The sequence below is a fragment of the Coffea arabica genome, chromosome 5c (assembly GCF_036785885.1).
Source record: "Coffea arabica cultivar ET-39 chromosome 5c, Coffea Arabica ET-39 HiFi, whole genome shotgun sequence".
In the NCBI taxonomy this organism is placed as follows: domain Eukaryota; kingdom Viridiplantae; phylum Streptophyta; class Magnoliopsida; order Gentianales; family Rubiaceae; genus Coffea; species Coffea arabica.
Window position 1 is genome coordinate 41,472,642 of NC_092319.1, and position 23,001 is coordinate 41,495,642.

The 23,001-nt window shown below is 35.6% G+C and overlaps 4 protein-coding genes across 6 annotated transcripts; 1 reads left to right on the forward strand and 3 right to left on the reverse strand.

Annotated features, from left to right (window-relative positions):
• Positions 1 to 2,021: 2,021 nt before the first annotated feature.
• Positions 2,022 to 3,565, reverse strand: LOC113743265 (transcription factor MYB102-like). Its single transcript, XM_027271224.2, has 3 exons — positions 3,354 to 3,565; positions 3,091 to 3,220; positions 2,022 to 2,978 (listed from the first exon to the last, which is right to left on the reverse strand). Exons 1-3 carry the CDS (start codon positions 3,484 to 3,486, stop codon positions 2,195 to 2,197), a joined length of 1,047 nt encoding a protein of 348 aa, XP_027127025.2. The 5' UTR covers positions 3,487 to 3,565; the 3' UTR covers positions 2,022 to 2,194.
• A 6,324-nt stretch (positions 3,566 to 9,889) lies between these two features.
• LOC113690051 (coumaroyl-CoA:anthocyanidin 3-O-glucoside-6''-O-coumaroyltransferase 2-like) lies at positions 9,890 to 11,447 on the reverse strand. Its single transcript, XM_027207869.2, has one exon. The coding sequence runs from the start codon at positions 11,381 to 11,383 to the stop codon at positions 9,974 to 9,976; it is 1,410 nt and encodes a 469-aa protein (XP_027063670.2). The 5' UTR covers positions 11,384 to 11,447; the 3' UTR covers positions 9,890 to 9,973.
• A 1,161-nt stretch (positions 11,448 to 12,608) lies between these two features.
• On the forward strand, positions 12,609 to 14,436 carry LOC113689985 (phenolic glucoside malonyltransferase 1-like). Its single transcript, XM_027207810.2, has one exon. It carries the CDS (start codon positions 12,783 to 12,785, stop codon positions 14,184 to 14,186), a length of 1,404 nt encoding a protein of 467 aa, XP_027063611.1. The 5' UTR covers positions 12,609 to 12,782; the 3' UTR covers positions 14,187 to 14,436.
• A 761-nt stretch (positions 14,437 to 15,197) lies between these two features.
• LOC113690707 (uncharacterized) lies at positions 15,198 to 19,496 on the reverse strand. 3 transcript variants are annotated; one of them, XM_027208702.2, is made up of 6 exons: positions 19,111 to 19,496; positions 18,380 to 18,521; positions 16,870 to 17,628; positions 16,592 to 16,680; positions 16,087 to 16,223; positions 15,198 to 15,405 (listed from the first exon to the last, which is right to left on the reverse strand). In XM_027208702.2, exons 3-6 carry the CDS (start codon positions 16,970 to 16,972, stop codon positions 15,351 to 15,353), a joined length of 384 nt encoding a protein of 127 aa, XP_027064503.1. In that variant the 5' UTR covers positions 16,973 to 17,628; positions 18,380 to 18,521; positions 19,111 to 19,496; the 3' UTR covers positions 15,198 to 15,350. The 3 variants fall into 3 exon arrangements, with proteins under 3 accessions (XP_027064503.1, XP_027064504.1, XP_071907042.1); XM_027208703.2 differs by having other exon boundaries at positions 16,870 to 17,457; positions 19,111 to 19,495; XM_072050941.1 differs by lacking the exon at positions 19,111 to 19,496 and adding an exon at positions 18,918 to 19,103.
• Positions 19,497 to 23,001: the final 3,505 nt, after the last annotated feature.

The window sequence follows — 23,001 nt, forward strand, 5'->3', positions numbered from 1 at the left end:
GTACCCTTGGCTAGAGTTTCCCCAATCATTTCTTTTAATTAATTATTTTCTGCAGTTAATTTATTTAGTTAGCATTTAATCCAAAACCCCCCATACTCTGGACTCTAGAAGGAACGAGTTATCCCCAGTCCCTGTGGATTCGACCCTACTCACCGCTATATACAAAATCTGTATTTTTCTTGAGTAGGTATTTATTATTGTACAGGTTCGGCACCTGTCAATTTTTGATTAAATCATACTAGACTTAGACTTGATTATAACTCCACTCATATATGAATATAATTATGTATATATAATATCTATAATTTATAATTATCTATACTATATATAAATGGAGAGGAGGGGGTTTGGGGTAAAAAAAAATTTGTCACTCTATATATTTTCTAAACTACTCTTGATGATGAGGGAACTTTTGGTATAAATAAAAATCTATCTATTTTTGAACCAATATGATTTTTATCAAGTAATATGTATTTTTTTCATATTCTATTTTTCAACTTATTTAGTAAATCTTAATTTTAATTAGCAACTACCAATTATGGTTATGAATAATTACCAAATAACTACTTTTTATAATTTTTATTTTTGTGAATTTTTACATATGTATTTTCAAAATATAAAACCAATTTTCTTGAAAATAATTTCAATAAATATACTCAAATATTTCACAAATAATTTTCTATTAGCTGCACACACATTAGTGTGTGCCTTGAATACTAATACATATTATGACATAAAATGTTAATAATTTATATGTAAATTTGTATTAATTTATAATTATAAATATATATATTATATATAATTTATAATTATAAAATATATATTATATATAATTATGTATTTAGTTATGAGTTTGGGACAAGTCCAATTTAAAGTCGAAACTCATATAATAGTGTAAGTTGAGTTTGACCCTTTTTAATATGAACCTGAAGTTCAAAAGATCAAAATCCGAAAATTCATATAATTTGTGTGGCGAATTTACGCTTGATGAAATCGGCTCAAAAAGCCCGATTAACGCCCCTACTTGCAGAGCTAATGTCGTAGTGGAACTTGTAATCGTCGATGATCGATCTTGTCTAGCACACCATATCCCTAGCGCCCACTAAGTTTTGAAAAGTGGAGGCCAACACGCAACTTTGGTTCAATAACGAGTCAATAAATTCGTCTTCTTCATCAAAATGATTGAAATGAATTAGCTGATTCAGCATATTTTTTTCCCAACAGAATACATTTTCCTGCCCTCAATGTGTTGTCTCATAAATTGATGATTACTACGAGACAAGCGCATGCCAGGACAAAATTTCACTTTTTTGAATTTTCACAAGGCTTCTAAACATTATTGTTGTTTCTTGATTGCAGCTTTACGTAGGCCATGCCACGGGCAACCCTAACGACAACAATATGGAAACCACAAGTTTAGTAAAATGGTCTCTTCCGTGTCTTGTTGGTTTTCTTGAAGTTGTAGATGGAACGACAAAGAAAATGGGATGGTCCATGGTGGAATCCTAGTATGAACAACTTAGGCATCCTAGTATGTACAAATATGTTCACAATGTGATCCAAAAAAGTACATTATGTAATCTACAAGCAGTTGGTAAATCAATCTACTTAAATAATTTTCATTTAGTTGCACTGCAGGTTGGCACTATAAGCAATTTAGACTCTTATCCAACCCTTTAGTTTGTATGGATATAGATATATGGTGCTTGGAACTGCTAGGTTTTAGTAATTTGATATTCCAGACTATGAAAAGAAAAACAATACATTTTTACCTACAAATTGGCTCGCATTTTGATCATATTTAAAAGTTTTCAAAATTTTCATTTTGATGTGATAGATATACATTGTATTACTTTGAAATTCCATCTTCACCGTCCATTCTTTAACTGGTTTAGCGCACATATGTCTACTCTGTTGGAATTAAGATATACAAAAATTTAGGGAAAAAAAGTACAAAACCATTTCAAGGTTGAAGATGGCACTAAAAATTACGTTTGGAATCTAAATAAATATTATTCTGACATACAAAAGCTACAAAAAGGTACGAGCTAATGAAACACAACAGAAGTGTTACAATACAATATGAGTGAATGGACAAAACCCAAAAAACATAGAATACGCCCCATTCGAAAACAAGCAAAAAAGAAGGAAAAGCACACACACTAAACATAGTAAACTAACACAAAATTAATATTTACATGAAATCAGCAAGGTCTAAACTGTCTGGAATTCCAAACTTCATCAAGTTACTGCAATAGCTTTCTCTCTCGTCTTCAGTATTGCAACTGTTAATGAAAGCAGATGATGAATTCAAGGGTGAACCTGATAAAGGCGTGGATAAAACCGACTCGAAACCAAAATTCTGGCTGTTTTGATTGCTGCTATCATTCAATGACTGGAAAGCTGAACTTTCTGAAAGATCTGCAGTAGTAGTTTCGGTCATTCCATGGCTATAAATTGGTGAAGGAAGAAGACTTGCGCTTGAAGCAATCAAATTTTCTTGACACATTTGTCCATTCAAATTCGTCGAAACCATGGAAATATCCCCCATGTTGCCTTGCGCAGGAGTAGCTTGACTTTGAACTGGGAGTGGAACTTGTTGAGGCGTATTTTGGAACTGATTTTGGGTAGGTTGAAGATTGATAGGGGTCATTTGGTTTTGCATTTGAGCGTTGAGTGACTGATTTTCTTGAAGTTTATGCAATAAAATTTCAGGGTTTTCTTGATTTGATGATGATATGAGAGTAGCAGCAAATTTCAACAGCTCTGGATTCATCAGAGTTTGTAGCCCAAGTAGGCTTGAAAGATTAAGCTGAGCTGAGTTGAGAATTGATGATAAATCTAAAAGATCCACACGAGGACTATGAGTCACTGGATCAATTCCCATGCGAAGGAGTCTTTTTCTAATATGAGTATTCCAATAATTCTTGATTTCGTTGTCTGTCCTTCCAGGCAAGCGAGCTGCTATAGCAGACCACCTAAAACCAGGAAAAAAAAACAGAAATAAATTCGGGTTTACAATATTATAGATACTACTTAAAAAATGGAAAAAAAAAACACAAAATGAAGAAATCGTACAATAGGACTTACTTGTTTCCAAGAACACTATGCAGCTGAATAATGGTCTCTTCTTCTTCAAAAGAGAATCTTCCTCTCTTGATATCTGGCCTTAGATAGTTTGTCCAGCGAAGCCGGCAACTTTTTCCACATCTTTGAAGCCCTGCATATGAGATTCAATGGAAAGATATTACAGAATAAAAAGCCAATCATGTATGGTGATGAAAAATTTGGATCATGAATAAAGAGAGTTCATGTGTTTCAAGAATTTATCATGGATTGAAACAATTTCTTACCAGAATTTTTTGGGAGGGTTCGCCAGTTGCCTGCTCCATGGATCTGGATATGTTGAATGAGTTTGAGATCTTCTTCTGGAGTCCATGGACCTTTCTTGAGGCCATTTTTATCACAACACGGTGATCTCCCCATTAGTATATATGGTCTTTCTCGTTGAAGAAAAGTGTTGGTTTGGGAAATATCAAGTGTCAAAGGAGAGAAAGAAACAGTAGAAAGTTGCAAGGCAAAATGAACTTTTTGAAACAAATTTAACTTGTAGGACCAAATGCAGAAGATGACCCCATATATATAGATGACAAGGGACTGCTACAAATAGACAGCAAGTCAATAGGATTTGGCGCCGCCCTCTTCCCATGTCAATGTTCTCTTTCTTTATCTCTTCATCTTCTAATGTTGTCTGTCACTGGGGTAAAAAAAAAAGAAACTGTTGAGTTAAAATTTAAAAAAGATAAAGCCATTTCTTTTTTGGAAGAGATGATGCTTTTTTCATACGAAAGAAGAAGTAAAAAAACAGCTCAAGGTAAATTTTAATCTATTGGGAATTTGGGGAGCATTTGACAAATGGCGACTAACTAATGTGTTTGACCTTGGGCATGAATGCTTGGGGAAGAGCTTGATTGGTTGGTGCGGTTGTTAGATCCCTTACCAATTATATGGAAAGGTTTCGTTATTTCACGGGCTTGCTTTCATTTCTATCCCAAGAAACTAAACAACTTTTTGAAATTATTTCTCTGGATATGGATTACACATCACAAAATTTCTTGAATTTGAGCCTTTGCTTTCATCACCATTGCTCATAAATTCAATGTATCACTTATTAATTAGTATACAAGAATAAATTAAAGCTTCGAGTCATTTCAGGAGACAATGTTTGGTACAATAAGTGTTACGAAACTACAAAGGGTCATCGTGTTTTTTGACATCTTGCTGCCTTTTTTTCAGAGCAGTCATCGAAATTAAGGAAAAATGGACAAAATGAATGCCGAGTCTTTGTCATTGAAAATACAGTAAAAGCTACCCGAAGCAATTGGTGTTTAAGGATTGATATGACTATTGCTTTTCTGTTGTTTTACTAGATTTTCATCCTATAGGGAAAACAAGGAATTTTGCTCGAACTTTTTCATCCTGAGTTCGAAAGCGTATTATGTGTTACTTCTAAGCTTTTTGTCTTTTCTGTAGGAACTAATTCTTGACCTTTAGCTACTTCTTGATGGGTTTTTAAAGAGTACCATAGATAGAATGAATAATATGATTTTATTTTTGCACAAAAATATACTAATACATATCCGTACCATGTAATAAAAATATGTCTACTTACCTTAAAAAAAAAAACCCCACCTGCGTTTTAATATTTTCTATACTTACAGTGCAAGAATTCATAACATGAACAAGTCTAAGTGTATACGATATGTTCAAAAAATATATACACAACTTGAAATGTAAATGGAGATTATGTGTCTTGGATTTAAACTTACGGTAAAAAGAAAATTATACTAATAATGTAGGAATCATTGATCCATTCACTATTCTGTAAAGTTTTACTGCTAGCGAAAACGTAGTCAAATCATTTGAGGCTTAAGCAAACTTTGTTTAGATAAGTTGTCTCCTCATGCTGTCATATATTGGTGAAAAATCAGAAAGAAAATTTGATCCCATAATGTTATGAAGACAAGTGTATCTGTGGTAGAAGCAATAATTTCCACATTAGAGGCTCTGAGGTCAGCCCATTTATGACCATCCACGTATTCTTGATCACAATTTTATTCTCCATTGTTGATATGAAGTCAGCGTGGCCATGGTCCCCTACCTCCCTGTACATGGCTGAAGTTGCAGCTGCTTCCTAAGTTACTGTAACACATGGCTTCTACATGGAGATTTAGTTAATTAACAACCGGACTGAGAAATTGGTTTTTTAAGGAGAGGCCAAAGAAAAAGTGCAATGGAAAATGATTAAGTACACAAGTTCTTCACAGATAATAATCTTAAGTGACTGTAATTTCTTGGAGTAGTATTTTTGATTCATGACACCTATAGTTTCTGTGCCATAACCTCCAAAATTTGATTTACACAAAATTTCTTCAAAGGGATTGAATCTTGATTCAGTAATAAAGGTAAAGAGGCTAAAGACCATATGTTTAAAGCAAACAAAAAAAAAAAAGGGACCATAATTAATGTATGATTGTCAATGCTTTATTGAAGTCCTCCTGACAATTGTGCTTTTACTCTGAGAGTATACGTGAAAAGAACTATACAAATGCTATAAGCAATAACCTAATATGTTGCTTCTTCAATAGTGGCAATCCAACAGGTGAATGATCCTTCTTTTGGGTTCAATGTAAGAAATGCATGCAATTTCAAAGTCGTTGAAATTCAGGTAATTGATTCATCCACCTTTGGCCAACAACAAAGATTTGGTCAAATACTTTAATACTCTTTATCCGTGTTCTGATTAGCTCACAAGTCAAACAACCCTCTTCCTTTGCTTGATCGTCTTAAATTACATGTTGCCTTGTGTCTGGATTTGGTTCTAGAACAGCCTTAATTTAGTTTAAAATCTTGAAATGCTACACAATCAATATAATATGAACACATTACATAAAATATCATACAAAGGATGAAGGCTAAGAATTAACAAACTTATATTTTTGCTGCCATGTTCGGTGTCCACGAGACAGTGTAATCTCCTTGGTGTTACACCTTTCCAGATTTTCTCTATTGCCGTGGCGATTTCTCCAGGCACATTCAATACTTAATCCCAGTAAATAAACGTCATCACCTTTATTAATTTACCCCAGCATTACTTCTTACAGTAATTACCTGTCACAAATCCGGGTTATCCTTGACAAGTTATTGCCTTAAATAGGCACCACGTAATTGAGTTGACTCCTCCATGTTCACAAAATTATTAACAAATTATTTGTAATTTTGTACAAAATGTCGTTAGATTATTGTTGTGAGGTGTTCAGTTGCCTCCAACAAACTTTGAATAACAGTCCGTATTTCTTCCACTCTTCTGTATCTCCAAAATCCCCAACACCAATTAAACTAATGTAGATTTCAGTTCACATCCTTCAAGATTTCTATCTCTTAAGGAGGTTCAAACGTGTGGCCGCTGTACAATTTTTTGAGACCTGCTCAATCTTAGCCATGTTTTCTTAATTACAACTCTAATACGTACAAAGTACATAATTTTCAAATAACATAATTGAACTGTATCGAGAGTGCATGAGCATAATATTAGGGACAAATAATTCTTTATATCTAGCAGCTGGATTCCGTGTATATCGTATGATGTAAGCCATTAAGTACGTACGTAGCTTCATGCAGATATGTGCGTGTGTATACATAATGACATAATGCGTTGAGGATGCATGTCAAGGTATGAATTGGACGAAGGAAAATCCCAGATGTTTCTGGCACTTTGCACCACGTTTGAAGATTACGTGGAAGTCTTTGGTTCAAAAAAAGACTTTCAGAATTCACAAAACAATTGATAAAAATTCAATTAGAAAGGGTGCGATTAGCGCTGTCAAACAAAACGAGTTGCTCAAAAACTCGATTGAACTTGATTCGATAAGGCTTGAACTCGACTCGTCAATTTTAGTAAATGAGTCGAGTTCGAACTAGAAATTTACTTAATTAATTAACGAACCGAGTAAGCTCGAATCGTTTCTTATTCGATTCGAATAGCTCGCTTGAGTTCGATAAGAAAAGGCATATATATCATTTTACAAGTCAAAAGAATAGAAACTGAAATGTACAGGTTTTTATTGTGATCAATTCGCACTCAAACTCGACCTCGAGTCACATGTCCTATTAGGTGAGCCGAGTTCGAACACACTTCAAGGCTCATCCGCTTAGTTGAGCGAGTTCAACCCTCACTCGAACTAAGCACGAGTCGAGTTCAACAGTCAAATACTCTGCTCGATTAACAGCACTACTGATGATAGATTGATAATCGTTCATTTTTTTTTATGCATTATGCATGTTTGTGCATGCATGGCTGCTGTTCGTGTCCTTCTTTGTCTTCTCCACCTTCTTGGTTTCATCACAAAAAGAATATCTTTTTCTATTGCAGATTAATTTTCAAATCACAGCAGCCCTTCTCAAATGTAATTCAAAGTATATATGTGAAGGAAAATGATTTAGGAAAATGCTAAACGAGGTTAATCGCACATCATGGTGTTCAAGGGGGGGAAAAAAAGATAACGCATTTATCCTTAATTAAACTCGTTATAAAAAGTGATAAAACTAAATCACGAATTGAACGCACGATGCTTCACTTGTTAAGAGAGATCTCATCGATAAACATTCAACGAAATTGAACTCATGAGGTTGCAATGTTGTAGAAAAGTTTAATTTGTTGTACAATTAACACACAATAGCCTCCAAGCTGGTTAATTAACAGGGTGACCTTAACGGAAAAAGAAAAAGAAAACAAAGCGAAAGTGGATTGTTTCAACTTTGAACCTACAATCTATTACACTAAAGATCAATAATTGGAAGAACGGTGGAAAAATCATAGAAAACAAGAACAAAAATAAAATTACAAAGATTTCAAGCCTTCTCTATAAGAGGAAGTCTCACTTAAAAAAAGTATCCATTGTAGCCTCAGGCAAAGCCAACCCAAGTACCCAACCCAACCTCATTGCCATCAACAGCATCCCTTCTTTCATAAAGTGAAATTGCTTGTCCAAATTGATATTGATGCAACTTTCCTGGGCCTGCCCCATCCAAAGTCCAATTCGTCAGAGCCCAATTTGAGTGATCCGACAATCATCACATGGGGCTCCGACCCAAATAAAACTTTGCAATCCGAAATAACACTTGTCCGCTCTACACAACAGTTCTCCATCCAACTCTTTAATCCTCAATAGCTTTTGCCACATATACAATTCCATTTTCCCCCACCAATTACAGTTACCACTAATTATTGTTACCAATGTACAAAAGATAGGCAAGAGTATCCTTCACCGATTGATTTCAAAGTATATCTACAGCCTCTAACCAATGACATTCAATAGTTTGTATCACGTATCATCCATAAGGTTTACAATTGATGTGCCTTTCTTTCTTTCTTTTTTCCTATTTGGTAAAAAAAGAAGAAGCAAAAAAAAAAAAAAAAAAAAAAAAAGAAGAAGAAGAAGAAGAAGAAGAAAACAGATGATTTTATGTTGAATTTGCAAACTAATACCTAGTTCTAGATTTATTTATTTTTAATAAGAATACAAGATTATAGACCAAACCCACAATAATTGGTGGACTTGACAAATTTGAATTTGGATAGGAATTTCATGGTGCCTGGATCACCAAAGTTTAACTTCTATAAACTGGATTTTGGATGGGCGAATCCCAGAAGGTTTGTGTTCGTTTCAATTTTGACAAAACAGGGGCAGTATCTCTTTGGGGAGGCAGAGATTGCAATAGGGATTTGGAGGTTGGTTTGTCACTTCCCAAGGCTAGAATGGATGCCTTTGCTGCTATTTTCAGTGAGGGTCTTAAAGAAATGCAGAATTTTCTCTTCTGTTTTTGGGTTCTTGTATATGTCAAACTCAAAATACATAGTGTCAGAAGAATTGGACTCTGCAAATTCCATGGTAAAATACTATAAAAAATTATCATATTCACTATCTCCCTATTCTGTTTCACTTTATTGCCCATGAAAAAGAGGACAAGCAAACCGCTCACTTTAAGGAATAATCTTCTTTTTTTTTTTGAAGCAATACTAGTTTTTAGAACAATATTGCTATAATTAATCTCATACTAGGAGAAAGGAGAGAAAAATGGACCTATCTAATCTATTGAGAAGCTCGAAAGAAGTTATATAATTTTCAACCATACTCCAAAAAATTCTGAAGAGAAAACACAGTCAGTAGAGTTCGACCCTCTAACTTGTGCCGAAGGAAGGATTTAGTCCCTCCTTTGGTGGTCAACTGAGCTAACTCAGTTAGTTAAGGTATAATCTTAGGTTGCATTATTGCTAAATTTGAATTCTGAAGAGGAATTTAGTGAATGAGCTTGAAATGAACATTTGTTTTTAAAGGAAAAATGAACAGATTTGAAACGCACACTCATTTCAAATATATCGTTTGGTTAACATTACCAAAGATAGAATTTAGTCCACAATAGTTTGGGTAAAAAGTTAAAGAATAAGAAATTTAGGAGTGAGTAACTGTCAAATTTTCTTTCTTTTTCTTACGTGGCTAACTCGTTGGTTCTATACTAGTTTAGTTCTGACCATTGCAACAAGCACAATCATTGTGATGACTTCACTCTCTTACAAAGAGAAGCTCGCACATATACGGGTGTATTCAAGTCAATCTCGAGTAATGCATTACTTGAATTCGAGCTCGAATTCATCGAGCATTTAAAATTCAAGTTCAAAATCGAGCTCGACTTGAATTTACTTTACTCAAGTTCAAACTACCCATTGATTTCCATTATATATCTACTTGTCTCTCTCTCTTTCTACGTGTCCTTTACCTCATAATCTAAAAGATGCTATTAGGGAATGCAAAAAAAAAGGGGTTGAATATGAATTCACAAAACCAGAATTATTAGGGAATAAAAATTTTAGAGGAAAGGTGGGAAAACAATAGATTACAAAAGTACAATAAAGTCACAAAGTCTTCAAGCCTTCTCTAAAAAGGGAGTCAAAAGCATCCATTTTGGCCTTGGGCAATGCCAATCCAACCTCAATCCCGTGAAAAACATCTCTGCTTTCACAAAGTGAAATTGCACGGGTTTTACTGATGGATGCCTCTTCCACTTTCGTGGGTCTGCCCCACCCGAAGTCCAATTCATAAGAGCCCACTTTCGGTGACCCGGTAATCATGACATGGGGCTCCGACCCAAACAAGACTTCCCAATCCGAAATCCATTTATCTGCTTCGCCCAAAACTTCTCTATCCAACTCCTTAATTGTATCCCCAATCGCTTTTGCAGCATATATGAGACCATTTTCTCCCACTAATTGATCCCTCTTCACCATGGATCGACCAAATGCAACGCAATTACCAATGTAAGATTTAGGCACAGAGAATCCTAACCGGGTGATGCCACCCGCAATAAACCCAAAGTAATGTGGCTTTTCAGGAAAATCTCCTCCATGGATTAAGTGGATTTTCGTCCAACACACCCAAACAAATGCACAAGTTACCACATAGGGAGACAAATATAACCGGGTTGACCCGAATATATTCATGGACCGGGTCATGATCCACCCTTTTATTTTCTCCATCTCTATTGGACCCACAACAAATGTGGCTCTTACTATTTCATCAAAATTTGAACCATTAGCCACATCTTTTTGCAGACCCTTGAGGTGCCACCATTGTTTCAAGAAAATTAGCTCCAGCCCACTTGGATCATGGATCAAAGACCTTTCATTACATGGCAAAAAATTGTCCACCAAAGCCAGTGGGGGACATTTGTTGCCTGCTTCACCAAGAATGGATGCCCAAGTCTTCAAGAAATTGTCAAATGTTCTCCCATCAGCAGCCACTTGTCTCAATGCAAATCCCATGCAGACACCAAATCTAGGAAAAATAGTTATTTGCACGGCTAGAAGTGGAAGTCTAGCACTAGCAGTTGTCTCAACTGGCATGCTAAGTGTCAGCTGAGGTACAAGGTGGTAAAAATCTTGTACATTTATTGGCTGATAACTAGAAAGAAAAGCAAAATCACAGCTAGACTCAGCAATGATCAAAGAAACTGAGTCCCCTTCAGCGTAACTGAGGTGGGGCTTGGAGGGTTGTGGAGGAATAACCAAATTTCCAGCAAGAGGAAAGAAATATTGGAGAGTTGAGGACAAAGAATGCTTGAGGTTCGGAAGTATGTTATGTATGAAGTCATGAGTACTGAAGTGGGGAAAATCATAGAAGAAAAGGGGTTGGTTTGGGGTGAAAAGAAGCCAAGGGATATCAAAGAAAGTTAATGGAATAGTTGTTGATGGCACTGATCCTTGTGGTGGTGAGATTTGGCAGCATTGAAGCACCTTCACTGTGTGTGAAGAAGTCATTTGTGTCATGTGTGAAAACGTTGAGAAAGATGGATTGTATATAGGCTTACACTTGGGTAGATCCCATGTTAAAAAATGTTGAAGCACCTTCATTGTGCGTGAAGAAATCATCATTTGTGTCAGGTGTGAAAATGTTGTGAAAGTTGGGTAGATCACATCACTTGGTGAAGTTGTGTGGCATAATTTGGATTGTTGACTTTTGAAAATTGAGTCTACACAAATTTTGACCTTGTATATAGAGCTGATACGACCCATTAATCACTGTTCATTAATACAAAATGATAAGTGTCTTGGGAGCAATATCCTGCTGGGATTTTTTTTTTTTTTTTGGGTAGTAAAAGACGTTAATAGCAAATAGCATTCAGTTTACAGCAATCCTGCAGGGAATCTTGTCATCATTCATATACTTTTTTTTTTTTTTGAAACGATAAGTTTTGCTCATTCATATACATTATTGGTAAAGATTTAGAAAAGTGCAACATATTGTGCATCACTCGTTGATGATCTACCGACAAAAAATATCCTATGAAAATTACGCGGCAGGCTCCATTTGATGACACAGATGATTTGTTGTGGTAGGTGTCTCAATGAATTCTACAATTATAGTTTCGACATTCATGTGCCTTTGTCTTTTTTATTCACAAAAAAAAAAAAAAAACACACACACACACACACACACACTCTCTCTCTCTCTCTTTCTGAGAGATTTTTTTTTTTTAAAAGTGATTGCAAATTACCACCTATCTTTAAACAAAAAAAAGGGGAAAAAAAAAGGAGCACTTTGCACAATTGGCAATAAAATTTGTCTAAAGAATACTCGTTGGACAATCATTAAACTGTAGATCAAGTGTTAAATTTTTTGAAAAGTAAAATTAATTTGATAAAAAGTGTATAAATCTAAGGGAGACTAATAATAATTAGCATGTACATTTACGTGATAAGTCAAGTTAGATGTGATTTAGATGTATTAACAAATGTTAGATACCCATTAAAAAAACCTTATCCACAACCACAATAGAAAGTTGGTTTAGACTACTTTTTGCGGAAAATGAATTTTTTTTCTCCCAAATAACTCATGGATCCGACTCCATTAAGAAACTGAAGTGATTAAGCGGTGATACCAAATTCATATATTCCGATGTCTAATAGTTTTACATCTTTTAACCCAAAAGGAAATCAATTGACTAACCTCTCCACGAAAGCAGGATTACTCCACCCACTCTCAATTGCCTTATTACTATTTACTACTAGTACTTGCCTACTAGCCAACAGCCTAGATTACTTACCACAAAATCAGGGCCTCAAAAATTATTTTAACCCAATTAATTAACTTCTGACTTTTCGGATCAAGAACATCTGCAATTACCAATTCTACACTCCCAGACCTGCATAATCCACATAACCAAATATGGCTCCTTCCGGGGAACCAACCACCGTGCTTGACCGTTGTCTAGCGACACCACCGCCGGGGCTGGTGTCCAGAATGTCACTCCGCCTAAGTTTTTTTGACGTCCTATGGTTACACGCCCCACCCGTCCAACGCCTTGTTTTCTACGAAATCCCTGAGATCACAAAAACCAATTTTATCGAAGAAATCATCCCAAAACTTAGAGATTCCCTTAACTTAACCCTCAAATATTATATCCCATTAGCGGGAAACTTGATCATCCCGCCAAATTCTGGTCCGGACTCGCCCGAAATCCTGTACAAACGTGGAAATTCAGTACCCTTGATCGTCGCGGAGTCGAATGCGATCGATTTTGAATGGTTAGTGGCAAATCATGCAAGAGACAGTTCTGATTTTCATTGTTTGGTTCCCAAATTGGTACAATCGACGGATGATTCCGGGTCGATTCTATCTTCGGTGCTGGCTCTCCAGGTTACACTGTTTCCCAACATGGGATTCTCCATTGGGATAACAAGCCATCAAGCGGCCGGAGATGCTTGCACCATTTTTAGGTTCTCGAGGATTTGGGCGTTTCATGCCAAAGCTGGAGAAGCCGAAGCTGAGGAAAAGGTGAACGCACCATGTGGAGGACCACTAGGGCCACCATGTTATTATAGAACTATCATCAAAGACCCAAAGGGTCTCTCCTCAATTTTCTGGAACCAATGGAACAACATCAGTAAACTTGATCGTGGTTCAGGCATTTCATCGAACAGCTATAAAGTTCGACAAACTTTTCTTATTAGCCCAGAACAGGTTGAAAATATTAGGAAGTTAGTGCCAACTATGCTCCGAGGGCAAGCTTATATGAAATCTTTCAAAGTTGTTTGTGCATATGTTTGGATATGTTTAGTAAAATCCCGCGGCGAGGAGGCAGTTGATGAGGAAGAAGTAGAGAACTTTGTCTGCTTTGGGAATTGCAGAAGGCGTTTGGATCATCTTGTGGCTGAAAACTATTTTGGGAATTGCATTACACTGTGCATAGCAAAGATGAAAAATGGTGAACTTGTGGGAGGAGGAGGAATCCCTCGTGCAGTTGGGTTGATTGGCGCAGCCATGAATGAGAAATTGCAAAGCCAAGAGGCACTCTCTAATGGTGCTGAAAATTGGTTGGTGGAGTTGCAGAATTTGAATTTGGATAGGACTTTTGTGGTGGCTGGATCACCAAAGTTTAATTTTTATCAACTGGATTTTGGATGGGGGAGGCCCAGAAGGTTTGAGTTCGTTTCAATTGATAAAACAGGGGCAGTATCTCTTTGTGGGGGCAGAGATCGCAACAGGGATATAGAGGTTGGTTTGTCTCTTCCCAAGGCTAGAATGGATGCCTTCGCTGCAATTTTCAACCAGGGCCTTAAAGATTTGTAGGATTTATTTTTTGCTTCTTGATCGAAATGTCACCGTGTAAGTTTGGTAACTTTAGTTAGCCGATGAAGTGGGAGAATCCAAAGTCATATACAATCATAGAACCAAGTTCCATACAAGTGCGTCACAACGCCATAGCCGCACACAAAGTGACTTCAAGGTCCAATTTGTGTTTAATTAGAAAACTAACAAGAAAAGCACGATTATTTTGGCAAAACTTCAAGTAGAATTTTATATATATTTTTTTAAATTCTATGTATTTAGTTTTTTGGAACATACGCTTGCCAAGGTTCAAATCATTGACTCGATTTGTGAAATATGCAGACAGTGAAATCAGAAATAGGCATCTCTACTTAAAGTTTCTTCTTATTGATCCTGCACACTTTGTCGTTGTGACCTTATCGACAGTTGGTACATAATTGCACCAGCCCACCAAAACATATCATAATTGCTCCAGCTCCTGTTTTCTCTCTTGGTATGCTTATTACTACGGGCAGCAGCAATGTTAATATTGATACTATAGGCCTATAGTGACACTTGCTCCTCTCCGATGGATTTTCTTTCCATCTTTCGTAGTGTATATCTACGACACGTGTTTTCATTTATTAACAAGGGTTAGAATTAGTCAAAATTTAAAATAATCATGTTTCTCCTTAATAAATGAAAACACATGTTACTACAAGAAAATAGGCTTATTGTGACACTAGAATTGTGCGACAAAAAGTAAAAAAAGTGCCACAAAAACCTTTTAGAGACACAAAAGCGACATAACTCAATTGTGTCCCAAAATTACGCATTACAAAAGAAGACAACGCAATTTGGATATGAGTCGCATGTATTTGCATTACTTTTTGCGATGCTTGAGTGTCGCCACTCTACTTGCGGCACAAAAAATGCGCTGCAAAAAATGTCCACAATATTGTGCGACATAAACTTGTGTCGCAAAAAAAATCACTAATATAAAGGTTAGAAATCAATTTTTTTTTATGGTACAACATTTATCTTGCTCAAATATGCTAAAAGTGAATATCATAACAAAATTAAAATTCCACAATACACTAGAATAAAGTATCATACAATGTTTTAGTCAAATTCTACAAACTTTATCATTTAATATAGTTCACTCCAATGACAAGATGTTTTATATATCGCAAGAAGTGCTTGTCTTCAAAAGCACGATTTCATCATACATCTCTCAAAGATATTTTCATATCTCAAAATCCTGAAATAACACAAAAAATATGGTCATAACCATTCTTGAATACCCAATAGAACTACATTCAATAAAATTTCAATGGGGGAGGAGAAGAACTTAAGAAGAATGAGCAGACTCTCAAGATAAAAGGTGTGCTCCACTATCTGCTAAAGAAATGCAATCTCAGGACCACACAACTTCCTTACAGACAGTACGCTTCACAATAAATCGCCTGGGTTCCATAACAGCCAACCGACTATATCAAAATCACAACAAAATCTGCAAGGGGATTAATTCTCTAAAGTTTGCTCTCAAAATTAAATGCCAGAGCCAATTTCTCTTCAACCTATAGAAACTCTAAATCGCATAACTACTCACTCGTTTATGGCCTGCTTCCCTTATTCTTATTTGACTTTTAAGGTTATTCAGCATTCATTTTCCCCATCCATCAAAATCAGTTGATTGTCATTGTGGAACTCAATTTGTCTCTATTTAGCTTTAATGACTACATCCTCAGGGCAACTTGAATTTCAACATATGTGGCGTTGAAACTGACAGGCATGAAATAAACAAGGTTTGCATTACGTATCCATGCTGGCTGTTCATGCTCAATAGCAGCAAAACTCAACAATGAGAATGCCAACTTCAATTGGATCTCAATCCACACTCAAGCTGACAGTGCAAGGTGCATAAAGAAGTGAAGATTACCTTGACAGGGTCGGGAGCAAACTTAAGCTGAACCCCATCCAATCTGGCACACCGTCCTTACCACCTGTATCTTCATCTTTCAATCCATTGGATATGGAAGAAAATGCTGCCTTGAATTTTTCCAGTCTCTTCAGCACCTAAGAAGAATCACAGAAATAAATGAAATCAAGAGTGTTAACCATCTATAGGAAGGTTGAATATAGATAATAGCACGTCCATATCTTTTCTTTTCATCCATTTTCTCCAGCAAGTCATTGCAAAAATTTCCAGATCCAATACAGCTACAGCCCTCCTTCCAGAGAACACAACCACATCATTTGAAACAAAAAAGTTTTGTGCTCTGACCTCGGTCAATGAATTTAACAGAGGATTATACACCTTAGGAAAATATTATGTCAAAAGCGTTGGACCTCTCCTCTTATGTTTTTCTTTCTTGTTTTGTTTCCCTTTTCTAATGCTGGGATTATACACAATAAAATGATCAATATGAATGTCAAATGCATACTTCATCCTCGCGTCCTTGGCGTCTGCGCTTCTTTTGCTTCTGTAGTTGTCTTTCACGTTCAGCATTGTTCATCAACTGTAGGTCAGCATCTGCATTAGCCATGAGTTCAGCTGAAGGTTTGGACTACCCACTCCGAGCAGAGGTACTATTATAAAATATGTTCAAAACATCTCATCCAGCATGAGGTTTCATTTGAATCATTTTTGTACATCTTATCCACCCTATGGATCTGGCTAACGGTTGAAGTGTCACAATCAGTCTAGGAGTCATAAAAATACCGAAAAAATTCTTGTTCTGTCGGACTGCTTTCACTGGGCAGTAGGAAGGATAACTGCTTGAGCCACGATCCATAATCATGTAAAACATACTGAAGAATGTCATAAAAAAGCATACAAAAGCAGCTTAGTTGCAGGTGTATAGTAATTTCATGATGACATCAAAGCATTTCTGGAGAATAATAATAAAACACTTTCTATCAGGCCAAAAAATATTATATATATATAGTTGTAAATTGCCACTCTCTAAAATTTGCAAATCCAATTAAGTCCAAAGTATCAAATACTAAGCATTATAACACTAAATTTGGCTAGAACAGATAGAAGTTGACTATGTTAATTGGCATGAATAAAAAAGATTTGTAAGCTATAGGTTCATTTTAACTCTCTGCAGAAAAACAAGCTCCTTTCTTTTTTTGCAGTATCCGCTGACGCATCCTTGCATCAAAGTTTGCCTCATCTTCATCCACTAAAATCAGAAGCTTCAGGCAACTTGGCATCTGATTGTCCCTGTGATTCTTCCCTTTTTGAACGCAGATCCTCTCTGACTGTCAACTGCTTATCCCTTGTAGCTTTAACTTCAGATGCTATCTGCATTAGCAACTTCATTTAAGTGTATGTCCAAGCAATTTATTTATTACTGATCAGGAGAAAATAAATCATATTCGTTGTTCCCCTCAACAAGCGCATGTGATTCAACATTCATAAAGTTTGTCCCTCCAAAACTGACAGCATGTAGGTGAAGAAAAACTCTTGCAAAATCTGTAAAAAAAAAAAATACTAGTTGGATTCCTGGGAACACCAACAATAAAAGCATTGTGAAGACAAAAAGCATATTACTTTCCATACTGTATTAAACCCATCGAAATTTTAGGACATCAAAAACTCTGAGTTAACATTTTTCATGTGATTGGTCAAAAGATGCACTTTATCTTTAAAAACGTAGTCTCAGAGAATAGACAACTTCTAAGAGTTAGCCTTTGCTTCTTTACGGTAGAGTTTTCTTCCCAATATTTCTCTATAAGTGTCTGGATCCTGTTTCCCTTTTCCCTGCAATTCGTTTACCTAACAGATATGAAAGCTGGCCTATGTGTTTGAATGCCTAGCTTATCAACAATATGTCGGGAGACATAACTCGGTTCCTGCACTATCATTGACAACTGAAAATTGCTTCCACTGCAGAAATGTTCCGAAGCAAAGATATTGGATGGCTGCCAAAATCTCATGATGGAGGAATTTATAGCACCGTCATGAAATGATGATGCAGGAAAGTTTTACCATCTAGATCCTCTCCAGTTGCTCTCTAAACATTAAAAAAAGGTACTTTAAGAATCAGTACAGTAGTGCTGTTATGAAACAGTTTCACCATTTTGTACTGAAACAAGTAAGAAGACATTAGTCTTTTGCAAGTCAAGTAGCTAATCAGTAGATGGTTAACAAGCTCCTAACAGATCACGAGGTGAAGAACCACAGTTATTATTGATTTCCTTGACAAAAAAGAATAAATGATTACCACATCATCAGTATGATTCTCCTCTTTCAGAAGACATGCATCATCTAATACATCATGACTGCTCTTAATCCGGGTCTTGACATTAGCCAATTCCTTCTCCTCCTCATCTGCTTCTTCTCCAAATGAAAGCCAGTTCAACTTTCTATAGCAAGCACCCAAAAAACATGGTCGGCAACAAACAGTTAAATCATAGAATATGCCTTGAAGACAGCAGTTAATCATACAATAGGCAGGCAAGGAAACATGCTTTGTAACTTTCTGCTTGGTGTCTTTCTTCTCAGTTTCAACTTTAGAAGACTGCAAGGACTTTGAAGATGCTACCCTGGGAACGATATCCATTATTGAGTATCTTTCCCTTCTTTTTACTCAATTATCACCTATTCGGATGGACAAATTAATACAGTACACACAATCTTTCTATAGAGACATTTTACACAAAAGAGAAATTCAAAGGAAATTACAATAGTCAACAATTAGATCCTACCAACATTTTAAAGCATAGATAACCAGATAAAAATGCTATACTTGTCAAAATTACCAATAGGAGGCAAAAAATCCTACTTAGGCGCTAATTTTCATCTTGCAAAAGGATCGGATTTCCATGATGATTGCCTTTCCTTTCTTCTTACACATCAAGCAACCTATTCAAAGTTGTTATGATAAACTAACCCAAAATCTTTTAATTTAAAAAAAGGACTACTATGATAAGATTAGTACTGGTGTGTCTTTACCCAGATTCAAAGGATCAATGACTCCTCTGATGGCTCCAATACCTCTGCTTTCCCAAGATTGGTTGAGGCTTTCTTCTTATAAGAAGAGAGCATTAGGTTTCTCCCTTGGCCTGTTGTCATCCATGAATCATGATCTGTCATACAATCTCTCTTGGCGTACCTTGAGTGACCCAGCACATGTATCTTCCAGGACTGTAAGGAGGCATCTTAAAGTACTGGGCATCACACATATTAAAATAATCCTTTCAAGTTAATTTCAACCATAGAAATGGAAAATGAAGATGAAAGAAAAAGAACATAATCTTGCAGTTTATTTTAAACCCAAAATAATTTTCTTGCTCCTAATTATACAGGATCAAGGAGCTTGATCGTTGACAACTTCAAATTACATCTATTATGCAAAAAAAAAAAAAAGGTTCACGGCAATTCAAAATATATACTCCAATCAGAATAGCTTAAATCCAAAATTAACTGTGGACACAAACAAGTTACAAGCATTAGAAGCTGCTTTATTTTAACTGATATCAGAGCACTTTAATGCTCAGTTCAGAAATCACATTCCCTGCAATCAGATACAATTTCAGTTAGGACATGTATAATTTGCTTTATCTGCATGCATGGTCTCTCTAAATTTTGTTTACAACTCCAGCTAACTATACTACTAGTCAACTTGGACAGTTGGGATTTGCATAAATGCCTTTGAATAATCTTATCTTAGCAGTAAACAGATGACAAAAGTTTCTCTTTTTTTTGGGGGGGGGGGGGGGGGGGGGTTATAAAGTTACTGTTTTAACTCGTAAAAAAAAAATCACTTGCTAAATCCAGCTGACTCATAAATAAGAGAACTTATTCTTTGATGACAATAAAACAGGATGACAAGAATAGCCAACATGTTCTGTCTCTCTCTCATTCTGCTAATTCTAAAATTAGAAAAGTAATAAATTGTTAATTAAAAACTTCACTTTCTAAATCCAGCTAACTCATGAAAGATTAATGTAACTAATCTGTACTAATTCTATTATATTAATATCAGCAAACACTGCCTCTAATCATAGCCAGTAAAGAGTATGTTTTTTCTTACTTAACTTTTGTGTTTAGTGAGATTAAAGAAGATCACATATGAACGTGTAGCATGATTGGAAATTCATCTTTCTGATTATTAATTGATTTAGATAACTATCGGTCATTAATTAGCAAAGGAAAGGACCCACGTGCTATTTCAGCAATCTGAAGATGCATTTTTGGAATCAACTCTGACAAAGTTATTATTCTTATACAAAGCCGGAATTAGGAATCGAAGGGAATTGAGAACATCGTTTGCTTTCAGATTTAGGAATTGAGACTTTGCTTTCAGTTTGGTATTTAGGTATATTTAGTACCTCATTTCTTTTTCCATTTTTTTGGGCTTTATTAAAACTATGTTGCAAAAGTTATGAACCATTGTGAAATTTGCAGCACAATTTGAAATTTGCTGCTTATTTGCCACACTTTCTCCTTGTGCCGCAACAAGACGTTGCAAAAGGCCTGTTTTCTTGTAGTGTGTTACACATCTAAATGTGCATTATAAAAAATGGGAGGAGAATCCACCGGAGAGGAGCCAAATTCCCTTGTAGTGATCCAAAATCACCAATCAGGCAATCACTAGATCAATTAGTGCTCCAAATCAAGCCGCATTTTATGCAACAAAAATGTAGTAGTTAATAGTATAAGTTTTTTTCCGGCTCTTCCTTCTCTCTAGCGGAGGGATTCTCTTCCTTCTCTCTAGGTTTCCTCCTCTACCCTTTCTCCTCCATAAGATGGAGATCTTGGCCTTAAGCCAAGGTCTCCCTTCCTCTTCCTTTGTCCTTTGCTTTTTCTTTCATTCAATAAAGTCTCTCCTAGGTTATTCTAGTGAGAGTTTTCTTCTCTTCTAGGGTTTCCTATTGAGAGTTTTAGTCTCTCCTAAACTATCTTAGTGAGAGTTTTATTTAGTTTTGTTTCTTTACTTTTTCAAATCTTGGAATTTTTTTAGATCTACAATTTCTTTAGTCTTTTCATCATATCTCATTTTCTGTATTGAGTTTGAACCAGTTGGATAGCAAATCTGAGGGAATATTTCAGATTTGGATCAATCTCGACAGATCTTACGATGTTTATTGAACCTTAGAACTGTTGATTAGCAGATCTGACGATTACAGCATGCACAAAGAGAGCTGCAAAGACTTATTCTATGATGAAATGTTTTTCAAATTTATGGTACTTTTTAGATTTGTCCTTAATTTCTCAAATCTTATGTATTTGTTAAATTGCAGATCTATAATTTTAATGCATGTTTATCTGCCTAATTTCCAATGATCGGGAACATACTCCTTCTTATGCTTTAGTAAGAATCTACACGTATGTTTTTTCCGTGTATAGGTGGCACAAACATAATTTTAGTGCATGTTTATCTGCCATCAGGGCAGCAATGTATCTCAATCGTGCTGGACGATTTCCAGTAATCCTTGAATGAAATATGTTTTATTATAAAAAAAATAGTAAAAGTTTTTTTAAAAAAGGAAACAGAATAAAATACCATGCTTATATCAAAACTCAAAGGCACCTGAGTACCAGATAGGATTTGGGCTGCTGATCGATTTGGCCGCAAATCTACCTTTGTCGTGAACTTGCAATCCATCTTTTACTTGTAAATTATAATTGGATAAAAATATGTGGTAAGTGATGATAAACTCAAAACACTCCAAGACATCATATAACTTCTACTTCAACTTAGGGACTCAAAACTGCTTCAAACTGTTTCGTCAAACGACATCATACAACCCAGTTGGGTAACTCGGGATTTTTGTTAAATTAATCAGCAATGTCCATGTACTACTTCTACTTTAACTTAGGGATTCGAGGAGTTATGGAAGGCTAGAGAGAGAAAAATCCACCTCTAAATCAAAAGGGTGCAATACTGCACAGCTTTGGGATTTAAAGAACCTAATTTGCTATCAAGATTAGCTGATGGCCAACTCATCTAAAACGAGTTGGTTGGTTTCTCGTGTCCGTGTCCCTCTTTTATTACGATAAATGGTATAGAATTATTTACTTATACAATCCAATGCTTATTGATAAAAACTTTAAAAATAGTCCAAACTTTTGAATTCTTCCCAAATAAAAGTTTCGCCATTTAAAAAGGCGACTTCAAAATCACAATTTCAAATGTGTTGACTTGAGGCCATTTGTCCTTAGTTACCATTTGCATCTAGTTTTCTCATCCTAAAGTCATCCTCTCAAATGTTGAATTGGCGACTTTCTCCCAAATAAAGAAATCTTTAACTTGGAAAGAACTCAAATTTCTTAGGTCTTAAGAATCACACCAGACTCTTAAGAGACTTTTACTCTTTACAGCGTATCAAGTAGGGTCAAAGATAATCAACTTGTCTTAAGTAAATTAGTCATCAAAATGGATTTAAATTGCCTCTTTGAACTTACTCTTTACAACATATCAAGTTGGGTAAAAAATAACCAACTTATCTTAAGTAAATTGGTCACTAGAATGGATTTAAAATGCTTCTTTGAACTATGTAGAAAGTTTATAATATACATCCTACAATTAAAAAAGTAAAAAAAAAAATGCCTAAGTACCGCCCCCCCCCCCAAAAAAAATTGGGATAGTACAGTAACCTTTTATACACCCCAAAAGGGTTTTTTAAAAAAAATATTATAGTAAATGATAAACGTCCACATACGGTGAAGTTTTATATCAATTCGAAACAATTACGTATAAGGCATAATTAATAGTGGTTGTATCAATTAAAAAACTTTATATTAACATATAAGGACCACACCACACTTACTAATTTACATGCTCAGTCGAGTCCACTTAACATGTTGAACGAAATCATGGAAACTCTTATATATCCGCGT